We start from the raw sequence: 24,468 nt of genomic DNA on the forward strand, positions 1-24,468 counted from the left end.
AGCTTGGTTCAACTGATTTATATTTGTTCGCAAGTCAGTCGGTTCAACCCTTATCTCCGGATCAATTCTCAATCCAACAACTGATCAAATCTAGTTTTAAGAACACTAGTTTTGATCAATGAAAGAATCCAACAAGTCGAGCAAATAGGCAGTGAAGTTTGAAAACAAATTAATCGTCAGCGTTTCGACATTGGGTGGGCCAATTTCAAATAATGTTGAATTGCTAAATATTACAAATGAATAAGAAAGAAATATGGAAAATAAAAGGAAAATAAAAGAATTAAAAATAACATTTTGATGTAAAATGGGTAACGAAAGAATAGTTTAAATACCAGTTGTGACAAAAAAAAGATTTAGTACCAACATGGGAAAAAGAGTTCTATTTAGGTACTAATTTGTAGGTTAAGCTTTTTTTTTTAAATGGACTTAATGGTTTGACTAATGAAGGTACCGATTTGATAAAAAAAATAGTTTAGCTATCACTTGTGACAAAAAAAGTTTAGATACCAAGATGAGAAATAGGACATAGTTTAAATATCAATTTGTGGATTAAGCCTATACTTTAAATCTATTTAAATAATAAGTTAAATTATGCTATTAGTTTTGGTACTTTACGAAAAATGTAGATTTAGTCCTTGTACTTTTATTTGGTCATTTTTAATCCCTGTACTTTTCAAAATTTAAAATTCTAGCTCTCACAAATCGATAGTTATTAAATTTGTTACGTTCTTTTATTTCCAAAATATGATATGGTAAACATATGATCATAAGTGTAACATCATGTTAGCTTCTTATTTCCACATATTTGTCACTAAAAAATATAGTTAATAGATTAAGGACTATCATTTGTGTCAAGATTGAAATTTCAAAATTTGAAAAGTATAGGGACTTAGAATGATCCAATTGGAGAATATGGACTAAATCTACAGCTATACACGTAGTACAGGACTAGTAATTGAATTTAACCAAAAGAATTTAACTGTTACTATTTGAGTCAAGACTAAATTTTCAAAATTCGAAAAATTTTAGAACTAAAATTGACCAATTCGAGAAGTACAAGGACTAACTTTGATCAAATTAAAATACATGAATTAAATCCACAATTTTTGTAAAGTACAAGGACTAATAGTAGACTTTAACCAAAATAATAACTAAAATAACATAATCAAATATTTATATTTACAATATTTTTATTATAATATCTAACGGTTAAAGTACTTGAGAGGTCCTTATATTATAGAGACTATATCAAAATAGTCCCTCTATTATAAAATGGATCAATTTAGTCCTTATACTATTACAAAGAATCAAATGAGTCCTAATTGTAATAGAGTTAGCATTAGCTGTATAAAAAAATGTCTAGAATAAAAAGATTTCATTTATAAAACCATAAAAATTTTAAAAGTATTAACTCTATTAAATAATAAATGATATTTTTAAATAATATAATTTTTTTAAAATAATATAAAGAATAATTTCTTCAACTCTCTCCCCGAACGGATGTCATTTTAAGATGCTGCGGTATCTGTGGCAACTACTAATCCAAACAAAAACATAGAAAAAGTAGGATTAAACTCTTTCACGTCACTTCCCCCATATCACTACAATTTCATCTCTAGACTCGGTTTCCCAAAGATTAGAAACTCTATCACCATGCCATCAACTTCATCGGCAACCCCACCGACACCATCTCATCCCACCACTCACCACGTCCTTCAAGCCCTGTTAGACTCCTCACGTCCCTTCCTTCGTGGCGAGCTTCAATATGTCGACAAAAACTTGCCTAATTTGGTCGCCGTCTTGCGTTCCGTTGGTGCCGGCGAGTGTTGGCACAAGCACGGCAGCTTTTTAGAGCATCTGGTCGATATCTATCGGATTCTCAAAATATGGAAGGCGCAAGACTCCGTTTGCCTTTGCGGTCTTTTCCACTCTGCTTACTCCAACTCTTACGTCAACCTCGCCATATTCGACCCTTCAACCGGCCGCGACGTCGTTCGAGGCCACGTCGGCGACGCCGCAGAGCGTTTAATCCATTTGTTCTGCGTCGTCCCAAGGCAACCTTTGATCCACGATGACCTTTTGTTCAAGTATACGGATTCGGAAATCGTCGAACACCTTGCGGCCTCCGAGGTTTCGTTGAAGAACGCCAAAGAAAAGGGCGTTTTTAATGAAGACGAGGCTTGGAGGAATAAGATACGCGGACTGGTGCCTGAAAATGGGCATACAGTGAAGCACATAAAGACCGGCGAGGACGTGTTGGTGTCTCGAAGGGTGTTGGCTATTTTCCTCATGATGACCATGGCAGATTTCAGTGACCAGCTTTATGGATTCCAGGATGTTCTGTTTGAAAACTTCGATGGTAGGCTCGAATTCGTGGGCAACAACAACGTTGCTTTATGGCCTGGGAATGGCAAACCAGGGCTGTGGTTGAATTCAATATCGAGAATGGGGGCAATATATAGTTTAATACTGAGAGAGGAAGAGATTTTTGTTGAACAAAGGAAAAGGGTAAGTGGCATTGAGATTGAAACTGACAGAGATGAAGACATTGAGCTTGTTGTGCCACCAGTTTTTGAGCACTGCAGTAAGGTGTTAGGTGCAAAAGAGCAAATAGAGGCAAGGGACTTGTATTGGGAAGCTGTTTGTGATGATTCAAAAGGAGGGCAAGAGAGAGCTGAGGAATTGTTATTAGGCAGCATTGAGAAGAACCCTTTTGTGGGTGAACCACATGTGGTGTTGGCTCAGGTTTATTTGACCAAAGGAAGGTTTGAGGAAGCTGAAAAAGAGGCTGAGAAAGGGTTGATTTTGATGCTTCAATGGAGCAGTCCATGGGATAAAAGGATGTCTTGGGAAGGATGGATTGCTTGGGGAAGGGTTCTGTGGATGAAAGCTAAAGAACAATCTTGGCCACAAACTTCATGGGGTGTCCTCAATTTGGGCCTTGTTAAGTGATATCAGTTCCATTAGCTTGTTTCATCTTTGTTCCATGCATTTTCTGGTATATGATCCCCTGCCAATAATAATACTAATTATAACTCTGCATGTATTGGAAGTTGTAATTAGTTGATGCGGTTTGGTCACAAAGTTCTGGGGGTATCTTCAATTTAGGCCTTGTTATAAGTAATGTCACTTCCATTAGCTTATTTCCTCTTTGTTCTATGCATTTTCTGCTATATATGTTCCAAGTTATGGCCTGTCAAAATCATACTGATAATCAAACCCTGCATGTATTGGAAGTATCTTATAAACAAACTTAATTTGTCAATATGCTTGTTGGGAACTTTTGGAATTTGTGTTTTGATCCCTTAATTAAATCCTCTCACCTCGTTCATCCTCTGTATTAAAGTTTCTTATATAATATACCTTTGGTGCTTAAGAAGACAAATTATAATTAAGGCCAAAAAAGCAGGTTCATATCTTTCAGTTTTCTCTTGTTTGATTGTTAGAAACAAAAAATTGCTCTAATAGTGTATCAATGTATCATTTTGTTGGCCAGCACATGACACATGTATCAAATTTTAATTCACATGAACTTGTAAATTTTAACCTTCTTAAATTTTAATAAAAATATTTAAAGATGTCATGTATTTGAATTAACTAATGAAAATATCCAAGCAAAATGATAAATTATATCTTAATCAAATCTAAAATTTGAGACCAAAACCAAACATTAATTCTAAGAATGGAGCCATTTCTCTTTTATTTGTTTAATAAAATATAAGTAATCGCAACTTATTTGGGTTTGATTTTATAAAAGAAAATGAATTTAATATGGTATTTTTTGAACTGAACTAAATTCAAGCATTCTAATACCCAAATCGAATGGCTCGAGTGAAGTTTGACTTTTCACTTTAATATATTTTTATGCTATGAAAGAGCTTATATACGGATAAGCTCAAGCTTGACGAATTTAATCAAGTTTCAGTTTAAGTATAAAAATAATTAATAAACAAACCTTAAAATTAATATTTGATCAAAACTCGAAATTAATATTAAAATTTAAAATTTAAAATTTAAATCAAACTCAAATTCAAATTTATTCGCTCCACTCAATTACACCAATTGAGATAACTATGAGAAAGGGCAATGCTACAGTTTGTATGCAAAGATATTGTGGGGCAAATCAGGAAGCAAATAAGTGGAATGCTTTTGAAAAGCAATATTGTTTGTATCTTATATATATATATATATGTTAGTTGTTAGGATCTCAAAGATTTCCCGTGACTACTGCTGCAAGTGCAAGCTCCACTTGCCTAATTCATTGGTCTCCAGAATTTAAATTCCACTCTTTATAAAATATAGATTAAAAAACCATATTATTTTTTGAACACGGCCTAAAATTACTCATAGCTCTTCTCTAATCTATAAATAGAAGGATAATACACTTTAGTACACTCAGATCCACGTCCTCATGCATTGACAATAATGCTCATACCGGTCAAATTAAGACTTAATTGACAATTTTTAAAAAATATTTTATGAAAAAGATTTAAAATTAATTAAATAATATCCAAAAGCTTTAAACTAAATCTCATTTTGTTAAAATAAATCTAGGAATCCAAAAATCAAAATTAATATGAAAAATCGAGAACCGAATCATCACCGACAACTTAAAAATGAAAACAAGATCTACTCAAAACGAACCGAACTCACCCCTAATAATTATCATGTTTTTAGAAAGGTTGAATTATGAATTTCATCCATTATAAAATTTTATTTCTATTTATCAAAATTTTGATTTGCAACCAAAATTAAATTAGATAATACCGTTAAACATTGTTATTAAATTATTAACCTAAAAATTAAAAATCAAACGGTTGATATGTAAAAAAAAAATTAAAATTAAAAAACAGAATCAAACTTAATTTTCTGAATTATTTTTAATTATTGGACCAATGATTTGACGGAGTTAATTATGGACCTGATTCCATCCTAAAAAAATAAAATAAATATTCTAAATATATTAAGAAAATTGTGAGGGATTTTTAGTTGTAGGATCAATTTTTAGTTTGAAGTGTGATTGGAGATTAAAAAATGTACTATGGGACTACTGATTGAGGAGGTTTTCCGTTTGATTATTGCTCATGCAATTTTGACCTCAGTTAGGAGGCGTGAGAAATTAGATTGCAACCTTTATTTTTTTTAAAAAAAATTTAATATATTTAGTTAAATGCAAAATTATTAAAATAATAACTAAAAAAACCGTACATCAAAGTTTTATAATTGCTTGGGACCCTTTTTTTATCTTTTTCTTATATGCAATTAAACAGTCATTAATCTATTCATCTCCAATTCGATTCTTCAAAAGATATTGAAGAAACAATATAAAGATTATGGGAAAAAAACCTAATATTGTCAAAGCTTGCATATTATAATATTAATTGCAATATATATCATTTACATATTTAACCCCATGCTAATGAAATTGACCCAAAATTATATCAATACTTTCCTTTGAAAAAGATTATATTATCTAGAAGTGAACAAAACTCGATTTAATTTAAAAATATCGATTTTTTTTAAATTCCGAGTTAATCGAATCGAGTTATTCAAATAAACTCGAATAAGTAATACAAGTTTTGAGTTCAAGACGAGTTGAATTTTACAATTCAAATAACTTAAATAATTCGAATAATATATTGGTGTAAATACTCCCTGTCAATTTTGAAAATGAACAAATTTCTCTCTCTCGACAAAAATTACAAATAAATTTAAAATAATTTTCAAAAATTCAAAATATTATTTTTTTACAAACTATAAAATTTTCTAAAACAATAATTTTGGAGACTGAAATAAGTTAATTAATGATTCAAGTTTATCATACTAAAGTATATTAATTTTTTTATTATTTTACTTTGAATTTTTTTCAAATATATATGATTTCAAATTTATGTGCTCTAATATGTAATTAGTTATACGGTAACAATATTTTAATTTGACATGTTTAATTTTTTTTAATTTAACTTGAACAATTCACTCGATTCATTTTGACTCGAATTTCATTTCATTCAACTCGAAAAATTTCAAATCGAGTTAGAATGATAAAATAGAACTCATCAATTCAAAATTTTTTTACTCGATTCGATCTGACCTAATCTACCACCGTTAATTGAAATCAACCTAAAGTTTGGTTGGAAATCATTATAAATAGTGAGCAAGCGGAGTACATATCCATTGCGAGGAATATACATTACTGAAAAACATATATCGATTCGTTATTGTCTTTCTCATGGGTATAGGATCTGCATTAAGCAACTAGGAATAAGAAGCTATAAGAGATTTTTTTTTCATTTAATGTTATTTCAATATATATGATTCCATTATATGCAATTTTTTTTACATGATTTAGGAAAATTGTGGATGATGATGCTAATTATATATAGAATAAGCAAATTAGTATTTTTACGTTTATTTATTGATTATATGTTTGCTATTATTTAATTTTAAAGTTGTTAGGATTTGGGAACCGATAGCCCAAGTTGTCGATAACATTTGGACCTTCGATCCAGATGAACCCGACTCGAAGGGAAAATATTTGCCTACAGGAATAGTCAGCTGAGGATATCGCGGGAATGCTAGATGTTTGTAAAGATAGTTCGTGTAAGCCTCGTAGGAATGAGGTCACAAGAGGAGAGCTTGCGTAAGCCTCACAGGGATGAGGTCACGAGCCATGTCCACGAAAGGGATCCCCGCTCGCGACTGGCAGATGCAAGGTTCGTTGGGGGAGTCAGTCACAGGATCAAAAAGGACTGTGTGCTCCGCAGGCAAGCGTCCAATAAGCCGAATGAGGCCCAAAGAATGTCAGCACCAGGAACAAGGAATATCAATACCATCGGCCCAAAGGCTGAGAAAAAACAACGGGCCCTATTATGAGCTATAATAGTAGCAGTAGGAACATGTATAAATACCCCCTATGTTTTCCTGAATACGATACAAGAAAATATTACTCAACAATTGGTGCGATGAGCGTGGAATATAAAGAATCATATCATTGCATTTTTATATTTCATTTTTTAAATATTTCTTAAATCTTTAAATAATTATTACATATTTTAACTTATAATTATAACATATATGTACAATGAACTCTTGTATAGAAATGCAAATCAATATATATTATAGCAATATAAGGTTAAAGAAAATAAATAATTTCTATGTGGTATAACTTATAAATTATCATTTGTCACGATACGAATTTGTCACGTGTAACTATTGACTATATTTCAAAATAAATTTTTTTATAAAAATTTAGCGTTAATTTTGAAATAAAAAATTTCTATGTAATTTTAGTAATATCTCCAGCATCCTCGTTGCACAATAAAATGTATTAGACTATGTTTGATATAATTAGTTACGAGAATAAAAAAAATTAAATTAAATTATATTTTTATTTTATCAAAATTATAATAATACAAGATAACAAAATATTAACAATACATGTTGCTTACTTAAAAAAATATATTGTTATATTTAATTCATTAATTAATTTTAAAAATATTTATATTTATTGTTCACAATATCAAGACATTTAAACTTATTTTATTTTCAATACATTATTATACATTATATTTTTGTTGAATAAAATCAACAATTTTATATGGATAAATATTCTACATATATAAATGTACTTTATATTTACATTAATATTTTCGTGTGATATGTAGCTTAAATAATATACCCTCTAAATGTTGATATACGGAAATATACATGAATATATTAGATATACACTAAAAATGTAACGATACGATTTTTATTAATGTCAGAAAAAGCGGTTTCAGGATCCTGTTTTTGTAAACCGAGCCTGTAAATATTTAATAAGAATATTAAAGTATAGATGAATTGAAATGTGGACGGTCGTGTGCCCGACCGTTTGGCCGTGTGAGCCACAAGGTTTGGGACAATTGGGCCGTGTGGGTCACATAAGCATTTATGAGACTGTGTGCTAGGCCGTGTGGGCCATACAAGCGTGTAGGCCCAAATTCTAAATTTTTTCTCTAGGGTCGTATTTGTCATACAAGTTGAATGTGAGCCTCCCGTAGGGTCCGTATGATACAAATTAGGTTATAAACCATGATTTTTTATGTTTTGTTTGCGTTAAATACAAATTATGCACACGCATGACTTATATGCTATATGCTATATGCTCAGTATGATCTGTGTTATGATAATTATGACCTGTATTATAATAAGTTTGATCTGAATCTATTATAAAAAGCACATTTTTTTATATCTGTTAGTTATGCATGTGCATTGGGGTGGTAAAATATGTTTGTGGAGGTTATCTGCCAAATCTAGTAGCTTAGCCACATATATTTCTGTTACTGGCGAATTATCGCCTAATGATCTAGCAGCTAGACTGCAAATGTTCTGAAAAGTGACATATAGTCACTAAGCAATGTGTAGAGTTGGATGAGTATTTATTACCCTATATGGTGTGTACAAGCCCATTTTTGCCCGGGGCCCAAAACCCACACATTAAACCCAACTACCCCCAAACCCAACAGCAGCCCAACACCAAATCAAAGAAAAAGAAGAAACCCTAGCCACCTAGGTCTTCAGCCTCCAGCGCCGCAAGTCACGGCCACCTGCCCTTCTGACACCACCCACCGCCACCAACTCGCCCACCTGCCTGTCAATCACCTGCAAAATGGAGCAAACACGCAAGAACAACAGAAAACGCAAGAGAAATAGTAAAAATAACATGCAACTTAGGCTATAAAAAAAAAAGCCAAATGTCTTCATTGTAAAGGGGGGGTTCTTCTTAAAAAAAAAAGAGGAAATCTGAAGAACAAAGATTAAAAAAGCAATAAAAGGTCACTCTTTTTTATTTTTGTCTCGTTTTTTTATTTTTTATTTATTTCGAAATACAAAAATAAAACAAGAAAGGAGGCATTTTTACCCTCTTTTACCGACGTCGGAGCGATCAGGAGGACGAGGAGGCCATTCGGCGGAAAAATGGAGACTTTTGGCCTCCCCGCCGCCGCGCACGGCGGCCGGCAAAGTGGCCCCTGGCCGGACCTTAGGCCGGAGTTTGGACTGAAAGAGGGGAGGGGGAGAGAACTTTTAAGTTTTTTTTTTTCTGAAATAACAAGGCAAATGATTTTTTTTTAGAAAATTGGCTTAAATAGGCTTCCAAAACGACGTCGTTTTGGGCAGCCTTCTCAGGCACCAAAACGGCACCGTTTTGCTCTTGACCCGGATTTCAACCCGACCCGCCTGAAGGATCCGCGTGTTATGCTTAGAGGGGCTATTTGCGCTTTTAGCCCCTCCGCTTTTTAATGCCTCCGCAATTAGTTTTTTTTTTATTTCTTTAAATTTATCCCTTTATTTTATTTTAGATTTCAATTTAATCCCCTTTGAAGCTATGCGTTTTAGAGGAGAAGGGAAAATTTCCCTTCCAGCCCCTCTATGTTATTCGCGTGTTCAATGTGGTCCCTTCCCTTTGATTTTATTTAGATTTAACCCCGAATTTTGTTTTAATTTTTTAGTTTAGTCCTTTTGTTAGTTTGTTTATTTTCTTAATAAATTTCATATTATTATTGTTATTATTATTATTATTATTATTATTATTATTATAATTGCTTATATATATACTTATATACATACCTACATTTTTTATGTATATTGTATGATTTTTGTACATATTTACATATCTATATATATGTATTTTATTTTCATAAATATATATATTTACATATTCATTTTTTAAAATATTTATTTTATATATGTATTTTCTATATTATGATTCATATATATATATATACCTATACATATATACTTTTCATATTTTAATTCACATACGTATATGTATATACTTACTTATATATATATTTTTATATTTATATAATAATTTTAAAATATGTAGATATGTTTTTATATTTTATACACGTGAATACATTTACATAATATGTTTATACATACATAGTTCTTCTCTTTTACATAAATATATAAAGTATACATATATATACTTACATATATTTTCATATTTTCATAGCTTTATTTATTTTATTCCTTATTATCCTTGTTTACTTAGTGTTCATTTATTTATTTATATGTCCATAATTTTCTTTTAATGTTTTAATTTTTCTTACTTGTTATTGTATATACATGAATGATTTGTCTTTGCTCATATTATTTTTGTTCACATTATCATATTTATTATTCCACTTTGCATATTAATATCATATTCCAAAAAGGAAAAAATTTCAAAATAAGGCAATGTTTTGCGTTTGGAAATTCGAGAAAACATGCCCTAAGGTGCTGGGTGTCGATTTTTCTCGTTCAACCAAATGGCTTAATATCCTTCTTAAAAATTTCAAAATAAGGCAATGTTTTGCGTTTGGAAATTCGAGAAAACATGCCCTAAGGTGCTGGGTGTCGATTTTTCTCGTTCAACCAAATGGCTTAATATCCTTCTTAAAAATTTCAAAATAAGGCAATGTTTAGCGTTTGGAAATTCGAGGAACGTGCCCTAAGGTGCTGGGTTTCGATTTCTCGTTTATCCAAATTGCCAAATATCCTTTTGAATTTTAATCCATGCCATTCGAGTTTTTTTTAAGGATCGTATTTTAAATTTCATTAAAGTTTTCAGTTTTTCGACACTAAGACATTAAGTAATCAACTAGGTACCAATTTTGGGCGTATCGAGGGTGCTAATCCTTCCTCGTGCGTAACCGACTCCCGAACCCATTTTTCTGAATTTCGTAGACCAAAATCGTTGATTTAATAAAATTAAATCGTTTATTAAAAACAACCGCTTTGCAAGGTGATCCGATCACACCTCATCAAAAAGGATCGGTGGCGACTCCCATTTTCGTTTTCATTTTCCAAAACCCAAGTCGACCCCGTTTTCATCCAAAAAATGGTGTCAACAGCTTGGTGACCCCACTGGGGAAACCTTTTCAAAATAAGTGAGTCGAGCCACGAGTTGATTATTTTTTGTCTTTTTTGTCGAAAATTGAAAATTTGGTTTAAATTTACGATCCTTTCATTGCATATCATTCTTCATTATAATTTTCATTATTGTGGTTTATAATTGCTCTATTTGTTTAAATTTTTATATCTTTATGCATTGCATTGCAAGACCGCTGGTCACACCTTTTAAGTGGGAGTGAGAAGCTACTCCTTCGTGAGGTTTTCACCTCCGTGCAGGATAGTGGATCGCTTTCAGGATACATCCGTACCTATGTCTTCGTGAGATTTTCATCTCCGTGCAGCCATAGGGAAATGTATTCCCCTGAACCGAACTTGGTCCGTATGAGCCTATAATGGGTGAGGATCGAGGAATCTGCTGGTTCGGGTACCCTTACTTTAGAACTAAACCTCATGTAGTGGACTTAGGAACTTAACCTAGATAGAGCCACTCCAAACCCCTAGTAGTCACTCGATTAGATACTTTCTGTTTTCCTTGTTTGTTTTTGTACTAACCCTTTTTATTGTGCTTTGATTATGATTGCATCGCATCTGCATCTTAGGAAAGAGATATTGATTTAAGTCCGATTACTAAATTAGAAAGCTTGTCATGGCATACGGATTCCTTGATAAAGTGGAAAATAATACGACTTCCCAAATATATTTCGAGAAACACAAGAAGGGCGATGAAAGAGTTCGTGATCTTTACTTCGTGGCCTAAGGGTTCGAGACGATTGTCCAAAAGCCTTCGACAAGTTGATGAGCCTTATGAAGATGGGAAAATGATGGATCGCGACCAAGATCAAGAGAAGAAGCTAGCAATGGCATCTATTGGCGAGATTACCTCAAGCATGCAGATGAAGAAAAAGACCGATGTTGTTTCTTGGAATATGAGGGTGAGGTCGTACATGTATCCGTTTTCTATAAGAGAATTTGCTTTCTAGAAAAGTTTCCTAAATGTAATTGAATCAGAATCAATGTCTCTTTAGGCATTCATTTCATGCATTTGCATTACATTGCATCATATGCATTAGATTTTCACGAAGTGGCCCTAATTAGGTAAAATTATTTCAGAAAGTCTGGAAAACCAACATTTTTGCGGTACCCAAATAGAAACTAAGGAATGGACCAAAGGTTGGAGAGATTAGAGCGAATACAGATACAGATGCTAGAGCAATTGGCCAAATTTCAACAAGATGTGAAGGATCAGATGCTAGAAGTCCAGAGAAATCTGATGAGCCAGTTAACCCAGTTATTGGATATGAGGTTGGAAAAAGGAAAAAACCTAGTGGTCCACTTTGGGAATGATAATGAAGGTCCTACATATCTTCCAGACTTTACTCCAACCGACATCCAAACACAACCAAACACATATCCACAAAGGGTAACTGTCAATATCCAGACTAATACCTCGACACCGGTGAATTTTGCGACAGGTTCAGGTTCCAATCTGAGGGGCAATCTAACTAATTCTGCTATCCTTGATGATCTAGCGGGAACAAAACAAACAAGGGTAGAGTTCTCAAAACAATTCAAAGATCATTACAAACAGAAAGGACTAGAATGGAACTCCCAAAACAATACTTCAAAGGTCTCGAGGAAGAGGAAAAATGAGGTGAGCAATGCGGGTAGGCATAATGAGGGTTATTCAAAGCCGATTATCGCAGGTCAGCAAAGGTCGGTTGTTACTGGCCATCAGATATCCCCAAGACATGAATCTGGCACTAAGCAAAGCATTAAGAAGTCTCAATTTACACCGATCCCAATGTCGTACCAGGAGCTGTATCAGAGTTTATTTGACGCACATGTTGTCTCCCCTTTCTACTTGAAGCCTTTACAACCTCCGTACCCCAAATGGTATGACATAAATGCGCAATGTAACTATCATGCGGGAATTATGGGGCATTCTATAGAAAACTGCACTGCCTTTAAAAAGCTGGTCGAAAGATTTATCAATATGGGCATCGTCAAATTTGAGGATTCACTCAGTACAGAAAACCCGCTACTCAATCATACGGATAATGAAAGGAATGCGATGAATGAAGAGAAGTTGGGAAACGTTCACATTAGTGCCGAATACGAAGAAGCAACCGGAGAAGAGATCTTATTAGATGTTCGCCCTTATAAACTTGGGAGTGTTCTAATGGAACCCCTGTAGTATTTAGAGCTTACTCAGAGTAATATTCAAAACACACTTGTTGCTTTTAGCCTAGAGGCAACAAGAAGTCTGTTGTGAAATAGGCTCATGTCTGAACGTCATTATTTTAATGGAATGCATCTTTGCGATCTTTTGAACCAATATTCTTTCATTTCTTGAATGATTATTCTTTTATTCTTTCATCCAAATCATTTTTTTCATTCATAATCATACTGTGCAGATAATTATTCTTAAATTCATACATTCTTTGTATATTCTTTTGTACCTACAGTAGGGCCCTGGATATTAACGACATGAATGACACTGCTACAGACTTAGAATCTCTTTTTAAGTGAGACATGTGTTTAGAAGGATCTCACGCCTTTGAAGATGACATAGATTGTAGCCTATCTCTGGACTTGTTGAGGATGGTAGAATAAGAGGATAAACAGGTCCTACCTCTCAAGGAATCATTAGAATTTGTGAACTTGGTGAAGACTAGAATTGACCTAACCACAGACACGAAGCAAAACCTTGTTGAGTTACCTCTAGAGTTCAAAGATGTCTTTGTATGATCATACCAGGGTATGTCTCGATTCTTATAATAAAATCTACACAACAGCATGATGTCAGAAATTCGCAGTGCGAACGATGCAATTCTTTGTCGGGGCAATGCCTCTCTCGTTGAATCAGCATAGCTTTGCCCATTTGAAGTCAAGTTCCCATCCCTTCAAGATGTTGCTGGATTTTATCCTGATTAAAGAGGAAGATTTAAAGTTTTCTGTCGTAGTTGCGTCCCAAAAGGGCTCTATTAAAGAAATCTGGTACCAAAGAAGGTTTCTCACATACAAGATGAAAGTGGAAGATCTTATGTGGAAGACTTTAGAATAACATTGATTCTGGTTGAAAAGCATGACCAGGACTTGCCTAATCTCATGAGTTCAAACTCAAAAAATAAAAAAAAATCAAAAATCAAAAATTAAAAATAAAAAAATCAAAAAAATCAAAAAAATAAAAAAAAATAAAAAAAATCAAAGTCAAAATAAGAAAAAGAAAAAGAAAAAGGAGGGGTCAAGGCGAAAACCCGCAAAGGGTGCTTTGACCAAAGGTGGATCTGAGTTGAAAACCCGAAAAAGGGCGACTCAAATTTTGAGCAAAATGGGGCATGGACATCACCATTATCGAAGACTTCTAATGGGCATTGCTTCATTTTTGAGAGGCTACTGCATGGATCAAGGTCATCCTATACTGATACAGAATTTCAGAGAGGATGATATTAGAAAATGCATTGAACTTAAATGATAGCACGATAACTGAGGTCTGAAATCAATTCAGAAGCAGACACCATGTTTTGTCACCAAATTACCTAGAGGTGAACAGGGACTGGCATGAGAAATTACCATTTGCCCTCCTTGTTTGTCGAACATCTGTACTGGGGCAACACCTCTCTTTTTGGTCAACAGGATTGAGGTAGTTTTACCTATTAAAATCCCTTTATTGCTTGTTGGAGGGATCCAATCGCGATGTGAGCAGCTGGCCTTAGGAAAAGGGTTAAAAGTTATTCATCAGGGTCGGATGTACCATAAATAAATAATATGAGCCCATTATGAATAGGCTCGTCTCAGAGAATTCCACGAGAAGGCTGGATGTTGAAAAGACTCTTCCTTAACGAAAGGATTCTAAAGGGAAATGAATGCCAAACCAGGAATGTCTCTATGTTGTAAAGAAGACCATTTTCAGAGGAGCACTGATCCTGAGAGAGATTGCCAATCCTATAAACTCGGATCCAGTAAAGAAACACTTCGTTTAAAGAAGAAGAAAAGACCAAGGTAAAAATCCGCAAAGGGCACTTTGAAAAAAAAAACTCTGTTGGGGCAGTGCCATTCTCTTGAGCCTATCGCAATTTTGCCTATTGAAGATGAGATTCTTTCTGAATTTTTGGACCCAATCCCGATCAAGGAGGCATGTTCAAAGTTATCCATCATGGTCAAATGCGCCAAAAGCAAATGATGTGAGCTCAAAAAAAAAGGGAGAAGAAGAAGAGAATTCCATGAGAGGACCTCGTATCGAAGAAGATCCTTCCCACACAAAAAGAACTTCATGCCAAGATGGGAAGAACCTTATGTGGAAGGCCTTATCTGGAAAAGCGTCAATCTTGATCGGAAAGGATAATGAGGACATGCCTAATCTAATGAGTTCAAAAAAAAAAGGGAGAGGCCGGGGTGAAAACCCGCAAATGGCACCTTGAGACCAAAGGGGATTTGAGTTGAAAACCCGAAAAGGACGGCTCAAACTTTTGATTATAATGGGACATTAAGTGATCAGAGCGACTCAAATTTTGGATCAAATTGAGGGATGAGGCGATCAGAGCAGCTCAAATTTTGATCAAATCGTGGCATATGGTGATCTTGCTATACCTGAATCAGTAGGAAAGGGTAGGCGACATTTTGAGGCACCAACGAAGTCCTGTTGATCTCCTAAACACATGTCTTCAGAAAGTTTGTACAGAGAAATTCAAGCTGCGATATCTGGGGCACCCAACCTTTATATTATTTATATATTAAATTTGTTGTTCTTGGAATACTTTTTCTTTTCTAAGATATACATTCCCAATCAAATTTTTTATTATTATCATTCTTTACTATTTTTGATAATTTATTCATTTTGAGCTATGCTCAGAACCATCTTTATTCTTATCCATTGTTATAACCCTTTTTGCAAGCATGTTGCATTGGAATAATGATTAATGGACAAATATTACTTTCACAAGGGAAGTTTGTATATTACTCTAGAAGTTTCTAAATAATATAGGAACCTGAAACAGGACTATTGTTTAGAAAACACCAAGTTTAAAGGGTGAAATATCTAAGAAGGAAAAGCCTAAATCAGGACTATCCTTTCAAACTTTGTTGTCCAAACAAGGATTGAACAAAATGAGAAGATGCCGTGTTGGTGACAAAGCTTCAATGAACAAACAAGCAATGTTCACCAAGCAATAAGAAAAGGTTTTCTGTGAGAAGAAAATACTTCATTGTACATAGACATTTGGTATGACACATTGGGAATGGTGTAGGAGACCAAAGAGTTTCACATTCTATATCCTTGAATTGTGATAGCAGAAGATCAAGAAAAAACCATATTTTTCTACCCTTAAGTTACAGTGGGAGAATGATGGTACAAATTTTGCATCCTAGTGGATTGAACTTGGAGGTTTGCAGTGGGGGCAATCTGATTAAGTGTTTCTTTGGATATGCCAGCCAAGCAAGAAGGCGTTGTAACACGTCAGTGATAAAAAAATTAGCAATAACAACTCAAACATTAAAAAATGGATTATTCTCATGACATTCTGCATTCATGCAAATATCATTCATACACATCTAGTTAGGAAATTTTGATTCATTTTAATCATGACATCCTAAACACTAGGCATAAATAGGTCCATCAAATGGATTATACAGGTCATGTTCCCCAGAGAACAGATCAATGAAGATAGCAGATCTTGCCTTCTTGTACTGATAGTGAAGCAGATCGAAGAAACCGTAGTTTGCAATTCAAACGATTAAAGCCACCTCGGTGAATCTTGATTAAAGCTACAATAGCGAATCTTACGCCCCAAGCGATGCAGTGGAATAGATTAAAGCCAAATTGGTGAATCTTATTTCTCCGACATTGCAGTTAAAAAGATTAAAGCCACATCGGTGAATCTTGATTAAAGCTACAACAGCGAATCTTACGCCCCAAGCGATGCAGTGGAATAGATTAAAGCCAAATTGGTGAATCTTGTTTCTCCGACATTGCAGTTAAAAAGATTAAAGCCACATCGATGAATCTTGATTAAAGCTACAACAGCGAATCTTACGCCCCAAGCGATGCAGTGGAATAGATTAAAGCCAAATTGGTGAATCTTGTGTCTCCGACATTGCAGTTAAAAAGATTAAAGCCACATCGGTGAATCTTGATTAAAGCTACAACAGCGAATCTTACGCCCCAAGCAATGCAGTGGAATAGATTAAAGCCAAATTGGTGAATCTTGTTTCTCCGACATTGCAGTTAAAAGATTAAAGCCACATCGGTGAATCTTGATTAAAGCTACAACAGCGAATCCTACGCCCCAAGCGATGCAGTGGAATAGATTAAAGCCAAATTGGTGAATCTTGTTTCTCCGACATTGCAGTTAAAAAGATTAAAGCCACAATGACGAATCTTACTTTCCAAAAGTTACGAGTTACAAATCCTATCTCCTTGATATTACAATGGAGTGGATCGAAGAACCAAAATCTCATCCCCCTAAAGTTGCAGCAGAGTGAATTGAAACTATAGGTCATATCTCTCTGAAGTGCAGTGGAGTAGATCGAAGCGATAAGACGCAGTGGACTGGAATGACTACCTGAAGAAGAAAAACACCAAGAAGTCAAGACTCGGCAAGACCGGGCAAAATTGGGCTTTCTTAGTCTTTGCTCTGTTCCCGTTACACGACAACAAGCAAAGAGGGGCAGCTGTACAAGCCCATTTTTTCTCGGGGCCCAAAACCCACACATTAAACCCAACTACCCCCAAACCCAACAGCAGCCCAACACCAAATCAAAGAAAAAGAAGAAACCCTAGCCACCTAGGTCTTCAGCCTCCAGCGCCGCAAGTCACGGCCACCTGCCCTTCTGACACCACCCACCGCCACCAACTCGCCCACCTGCCTGTCAATCACTTGCAAAATGGAGCAAACGCGCAAGAACAACAGAAAACGCAAGAGAAATAGTAAAAATAACATGTAACTTAGGCTATAAAAAAAAGTCAAATATCTTCATTGTAAATGAGGGTTCTTCTTAAAAAAAAAAGAGGAAATCTGAAGAACAAAGATTAAAAAAGCAATAAAAGGTCACTCTTTTTTATTTTTTTATTTATTTCGAAATACAAAAATAAAACAAGAAAGGAGGCATTTTTACCCTCTTTTACCGACGTCGGAGCGATCAGGAGGACGAGGAGGCCATTCGGCGGAAAAAATAGAGACTTTTGGCCTCCCCGCCGCCGCGCACGGCGGCCGGCAAAGTGGCCCCTGGCCGGACCTTAGGCCGGAGTTTGGACTGAAAGAGGGGAGGGGGAGAGAACTTTTAAGTTTTTTTTTTCTGAAATAACAAGGCAAATGATTTTTTTTAGAAAATTGGCTTAAATAGGCTTCCAAAACGACGTCGTTTTGGGCAGCCTTCTCAGGCACCAAAACGGCGCCGTTTTGCTCTTGACTCGGATTTCAACCCGACCCGCCTGAAGGATCCGCGTGTTATGCTTGGATGGGCTATTTGCGCTTTTAGCCCCTCCGCTTTTTAATGCCTCCGCAATTAGTTTTTTTTTATTTCTTTAAATTTATCCCTTTATTTTATTTTAGATTTCAATTTAATCCCCTTTGAAGCTATGCGTTTTAGAGGAGAAGAGAAAATTTCCCTTCCAGCCCCTCTATGTTATTCGCGTGTTCAATGTGGTCCCTTCCCTTTGATTTTATTTAGATTTAACCCCGAATTTTGTTTTAATTTTTTAGTTTAGTCCTTTTGTTAGTTTGTTTATTTTCTTAATAAATTTCATATTATTATTGTTATTATTATTATTATTATTATTATAATTGCTTATATATATATATACTTATATACATACCTACATTTTTTATGTATATTGTATGATTTTTGTACATATTTACATATCTATATATATGTATTTTATTTTCATAAATATATATATTTACATATTCTTCATTTTTTAAAATATTTATTTTATATATGTATTTTCTATATTATGATTCATATATATATACCTATACATATATACTTTTCATATTTTAATTCACATACGTATATGTATATACTTACTTATATATATATTTTTTATATTTATATAATAATTTTAAAATATGTAGATATGTTTTTATATTTTATACACGTGAATACATTTACATAATATGTTTATACATACATAGTTCTTCTCTTTTACATAAATATATAAAGTATACATATATATACTTACATATATTTTCATATTTTCATAGCTTTATTTATTTTATTCCTTATTATCCTTGTTTACTTAGTGTTCATTTATTTATTTATATGTCCATAATTTTCTTTTAATGTTTTAATTTTTCTTACTTGTTATTGTATATACATGAATGATTTGTCTTTGCTCATATTATTTTTGTTCACATTATCATATTTATTATTCCACTTTGCATATTAATATCATATTTCAAAAAAGAAAAAAATTTCAAAATAAGGCAATGTTTTGCGTTTGGAAATTCGAGAAAACATGCCCTAAGGTGCTGGGTGTCGATTTTTCTCGTTCAACCAAATGGCTTAATATCCTTCTTAAAAATTTCAAAATAAGGCAATGTTTTGCGTTTGGAAATTCGAGAAAACATGCCCTAAGGTGCTGGGTGTCGATTTTTCTCGTTCAACCAAATGGCTTAATATCCTTCTTAAAAATTTCAAAACAAGGCAATGTTTTGCGTTTGGAAATTTGAGAAAACATGCCCTAAGGTGCTGGGTGTCGATTTTTCTCATTCAACCAAATAGCTAAATACCCCTTCAAAAATTTCAAAATAAGGCAATGGTTTGCGTTTGGAAATTCGAGGAACGTGCCCTAAGGTGCTGGGTTTCGATTTCTCGTTTATCCAAATTGCCAAATATCCTTTTGAATTTTAATCCATGCCATTCGAGTTTTTTTAAGGATCGTATTTTAAATTTCATTAAAGTTTTCAGTTTTTCGACACTAAGACATTAAGTAATCAACTAGGTACCAATTTTGGGCGTATCGAGGGTGCTAATCCTTCCTCGTGCGTAACCAACTCCCAAACCCATTTTTCTGAATTTCGTGGACCAAAATCGTTGTTTTAATAAAATTAAATCGTTTATTAAAAACAACCGCTTTGCAAGGTGATCCGATCACACCTCATCAAAAAGGATCGGTGGCGACTCCCATTTTCGTTTTCATTTTCCAAAACCCAAGTCGACCTCGTTTTCATCCAAAAAATGGTGTCAACATGGTGTGTAGGGATGGTTGAAGATGGTGTGTAGTGGATGGAGGTAGGATTGTAAATTTACATCTGATATGTTCTGATTCCTTTTCTATATATGAAATATGTTTGACTGAAATCTGAAAGCATGTCTGAAATTAAATCTGTGGTTTGTTTTTTTATAAGTTACACACTGAGCTTGAAAGCTCACATCTGTCTGTTTACTTTCAGGTAACCCCCAGACTTAGAATGGGTCGGTGCGACGAGAGCTCGATTAAACATTTTTGTTAATTATGCTATTTTAAAATATGGTTTATTCTGTTTTGGTTTTGTTGGACTATTTGAGCATTTTGAGACTGTTTGGTTTTGGACTTTTATCTGTTGTTTTAAACCTTTTATCGTTTTTAAATTAAAATTTCATTATCACCGAAATGTTGGATTTTCAAAATACCACTTGTGTTTTCCAAATTGATTTTAACTTAGAATTCTACTGCATACAAGAGCGTTTCGTAAATACAAATTTAGTCGACAAAATTAACGACTTAAATAATAAGGATACTTTCACCTAAAAGAAACCGGAATTTTTTTCATTAAAATCCGGTGTTATTTCTACAAGCCTAAATAATTTCTGGGTTTTCAAATGAATTGTAGTAACTTCTGCAGATCTGATCGTAACGTCTAGGCCAAGTTTAGGGTATTACAATTTTTTTTCCTACAACCTTGATTCTTGAGGGTTATTTTTAAGGGTGAGCAAAACACAATTTGACTTGAATTTTTTTTTTTGAATTTCAAGTTATTCAGTTTTTTCAAGTAAACTCAAATAAATAATTTGAGTTTTAAGTTCGAGTAAAGTTAAATTTTAGAATTCTAGTAACTCAAATAGTGGATTGGTGTAAATACACCTTTGGTCCCTGCGAATCTTGAAAATGAGCAATTTGGTCTCTCTCGACAAAAATTACAAAAAATTCTAAAATAATTTTGAAAATGCAAAATATTTATAAAAAATCCAAAATTTATATTTTTAAAAAATTATAAAAATTTAAAAATATGAAAAATATCTAAAGAATATATAAATAAATTAAAATAATTTTAAAATAATAATTTTTAGGACCTAAATAAGTAAATTAATTATTCAAGTTTATCAGTAAAGTATCATTTGTTTTCTCTTTTTTTTTTGCTTTGAGAGAGTTTTAAAAAATATATAGTTTCAAATTAATGTGCTCTAAAATGAAATTAGTTATATTGTAACAAGATTTTTAGTTTGACATGTTTAATTTTTTTAAAATTTAACTCGAACAATTCCATTTGATTCAAGTTGACTCAATTTTCATTTTACTTAACTCGATTAGAGAAAATTTCAAATCAAGTTAAGATGATAAAATGAGACTTGTCAACTCAATTAACTTAATATTTTTTCACTCGATTCGATCGAACGTTTACCCTAGAGGTGCTCATGGGCCGGGTCGGGCCAGGTTCGGGCGGGCCCATAAAAAATTTTGGCCCAGGTCCTAGGCCCGGCCCCGCCCATTTTTTAAATAAATACCAAAAACTTATTTTAAAAATTAAAAAAAGATTTTAAAAGTATTTTAAAAATATTTTAAAATTAAAAAATTTTTAAAAATATTTTAAAATTAAAAAAATAAAAAATAAAAATATTTATTATATCGGGCCGGGCCGGGCCGAGCCCGGGCCAAAAAAGCGGTGCCCGAGGCCCGGCCCGTTTCCTAAACGGGCCTCATTTTTTTTGCCCAAGCCCATATTTCGGGCCTATATTTTTACCCAAACCCTCCCATATTTCAGGCGGGCCATCGGGCCGGACCGGGCCGCCCGTCCCATGAGCACCTCTAGTTTACCCCTAGTTATTTCTAGCAACAGAACTGAAACTTGATTCTACTTTCTCTGCAGGTGGCTTGCCCTTTAATTGACAGTAATAAGCTTGAGCTTTCTTTAGATTTGTTACATCTTGCCACGAAATACCTCGTAATGAATCGTCCTGAAACGCCACTACTCCATCTGTGTATCAGCAAGTAATCTTACTCGCATTTTACTCATGTGTCGGTATAACGAACTTAAAAAGTTGCCGCTACGGACAATCTTTAAACAGACACTTTCACATGATCATATGGTCAATATGTTCCCAATCATGACTGATCCCATGTCATCCAACATGCTTGGACCCCCCCCCCCCACACAAACAAAAACACAGTAGGGGCCTGAATCAACCAATTTTGAACTTTCTTTTGTATGATTGGAAATTCTGGGACACCAAATAAATAAATATATCCTAAAAACATCAACTTAGGGACTGCAAATTCCCAACCCTGTTCAGCACATATAGCAGAGACAGGGTCAGTCAAGATTGTCGATTCCATGTGTGGGGTCATTTGCTCTTTTGCTGCGCAATCACCGCAACCCTCCCTAAATTCAGTCAATCTTTTCGCATTCCTGAAACTTGAAAAACCAGCACACTATCAATTACATATTGACCTATCACCGTTGTATGTCAATTTATATACATACAGGTCATAATCAACTAAGGAAGCTTGATGGTTTTAAATTGCATTTTTGCATTAAAGGGGTTGCTCATATATGTATAATCACTAGGTTTTTAGCTATGCATTTTAGAATGTAGAGCCTACATCAACCAAACTAATTTAAATCTATATTTTTAAAGTAATCATAATCTTCTTTTTTTTTTTCAAAGGAGAGATTTAAATATTAAATCCATTGAATGTATTTTTTAAAATAATTGTATGAATTCGTATCTTTTAATATTTTCATTTCTGTTCATAAATTAATTCGAGTTTTTTTCTTTAATTGTTTGGGTCTATTTATAAACATATACATAAAATCTTCGTTTGAGTTTCAAACCAAGTGATAAATCCCGATTGAAAATTTATTAGAAAACCAAAGCATAAACTTAAAAAAGCATAACTAAATTTTAAATTAAGAATTAAAACTAATTATATTTTAAAATTAAAATACTCACATTTTAAGCACAATTTCAATAACTACATTGATATAATCCAAATCAAGCATTACAAAGCATCCTTTGACTAAAAAATCTAGAGGCAACTCGGACATGATTTCCATAATGTGGAGTCTAACCCTGAACATTAAAACTCTAAACCTCACGGTTTACTACCACTTTCATGAACTCATTAAAGATCAATTAGAACATTCAATTTCTCTTCTAATGAAACCTTCAAACTGTAAAATAAAAAAAAACAAACTAACATGGACACACATAGATCATAGGACAGCGTTAGCTCACATCAATAAACATCATACATATTGAATATATGAAAATAATATGGCTGAAATTGATTTTGTCATAATGAATGTATAATATCCATATTTTAATTATTGAGAAAATCAAGAAAGTAAAAAATGAGGAGCAATTTGATGATTCATCAATTATTAATTTTATTTCCTCTTTATGTTGCTTTCCTTCCTTTCTTTATTCCATTGATTATGCTTTAAAGCAACATATGACAACTAATATCCATAAATTTTTTTTATGGATAAATTAATCAAAATAGCTAGAAAATGAATGTGAAGGGAGTGGACTCAATGGCCATTTTCAAGCCTTTAAGCTTTTTGGCATTAATAATTGTAAATATTATATTTTCAGTTTTTGTAATAAATTGGTTCACCATTAATCAAATGAAAAAGATGGTGGCATTGTTTGTAAAAAGGACCCTACCTTTATACCCAAATTAAAAATAATGTGACACAGAAACCTTTTCAAAATATTTAAGTTTATTTTTGTAATTGCAACAAAAATTTAAAAGATGATGTGTGAGATTAACAATTTTATGAAAAGAAAAAAGAGTGGAGATGATGGGTGCAGAAGAAATTAAATAAGGGGAATGAATGGGTAATGTGAAGAAGATGTGACTTGAAGAGAGGAAAATAGAAGGAATCAAATTTCAAGAATGATTGGATTTGGTTGACAAACTTTTCTAACATTTTCAACATTTTTACATCACCACAACATTTTGTCTCCAAATTTATGCTTTGCTTATCTCTCTTATTAATCTATGTACACGTCCTTTTTCAATCAATTTCTTTAGTAAAATATCTATCCAATTTTATTATAAAAATTCGAACAAAAATATCCTAAACGATGTAAGTTCTAAATTTAAATATTATATTTAAAATGATTTGAACTCGAAATGACCGATAAAAAGGAAGCGGATGACTTATTTCTAAAACCACATATTATACAAAATTGAACACAAATTTGGTGTCCTGTTAACTGTGAAGTATTCCCAGCTTGTAATAGATGCTTTTGAACCGAAAGGAGGTGGAAGCGACAAAATGAGTAAGCAACAGCCTAGCCGAAGCTACAACCCAACATTCCCTGGTCGCAAAATTTAGATAAATAAACAACAAAAGTTGAAAACCACCTTCATTACCAACTTCAAAT

The 24,468-nt window shown here is 33.4% G+C and overlaps 1 protein-coding gene across 1 annotated transcript; it reads left to right on the forward strand.

Annotated features, from left to right (window-relative positions):
* Positions 1 to 1,238: 1,238 nt before the first annotated feature.
* LOC107920535 (uncharacterized) lies at positions 1,239 to 3,265 on the forward strand. The gene has a single exon (XM_016850287.2). It carries the CDS (start codon positions 1,654 to 1,656, stop codon positions 2,950 to 2,952), a length of 1,299 nt encoding a protein of 432 aa, XP_016705776.1. The 5' UTR covers positions 1,239 to 1,653; the 3' UTR covers positions 2,953 to 3,265.
* The last annotated feature ends 21,203 nt before the right edge of the window (positions 3,266 to 24,468 follow it).

This window comes from Gossypium hirsutum, chromosome D13, assembly GCF_007990345.1.
Source record: "Gossypium hirsutum isolate 1008001.06 chromosome D13, Gossypium_hirsutum_v2.1, whole genome shotgun sequence".
In the NCBI taxonomy this organism is placed as follows: Eukaryota; Viridiplantae; Streptophyta; class Magnoliopsida; order Malvales; family Malvaceae; genus Gossypium; species Gossypium hirsutum.

What these genes read in the sequence shown, in the direction of transcription:
- LOC107920535 (XM_016850287.2), top strand. Translation starts at nt 1,654, where the DNA reads ATGCCATCAACTTCATCGGCAACCCCACCGACACCATCTCATCCCACC.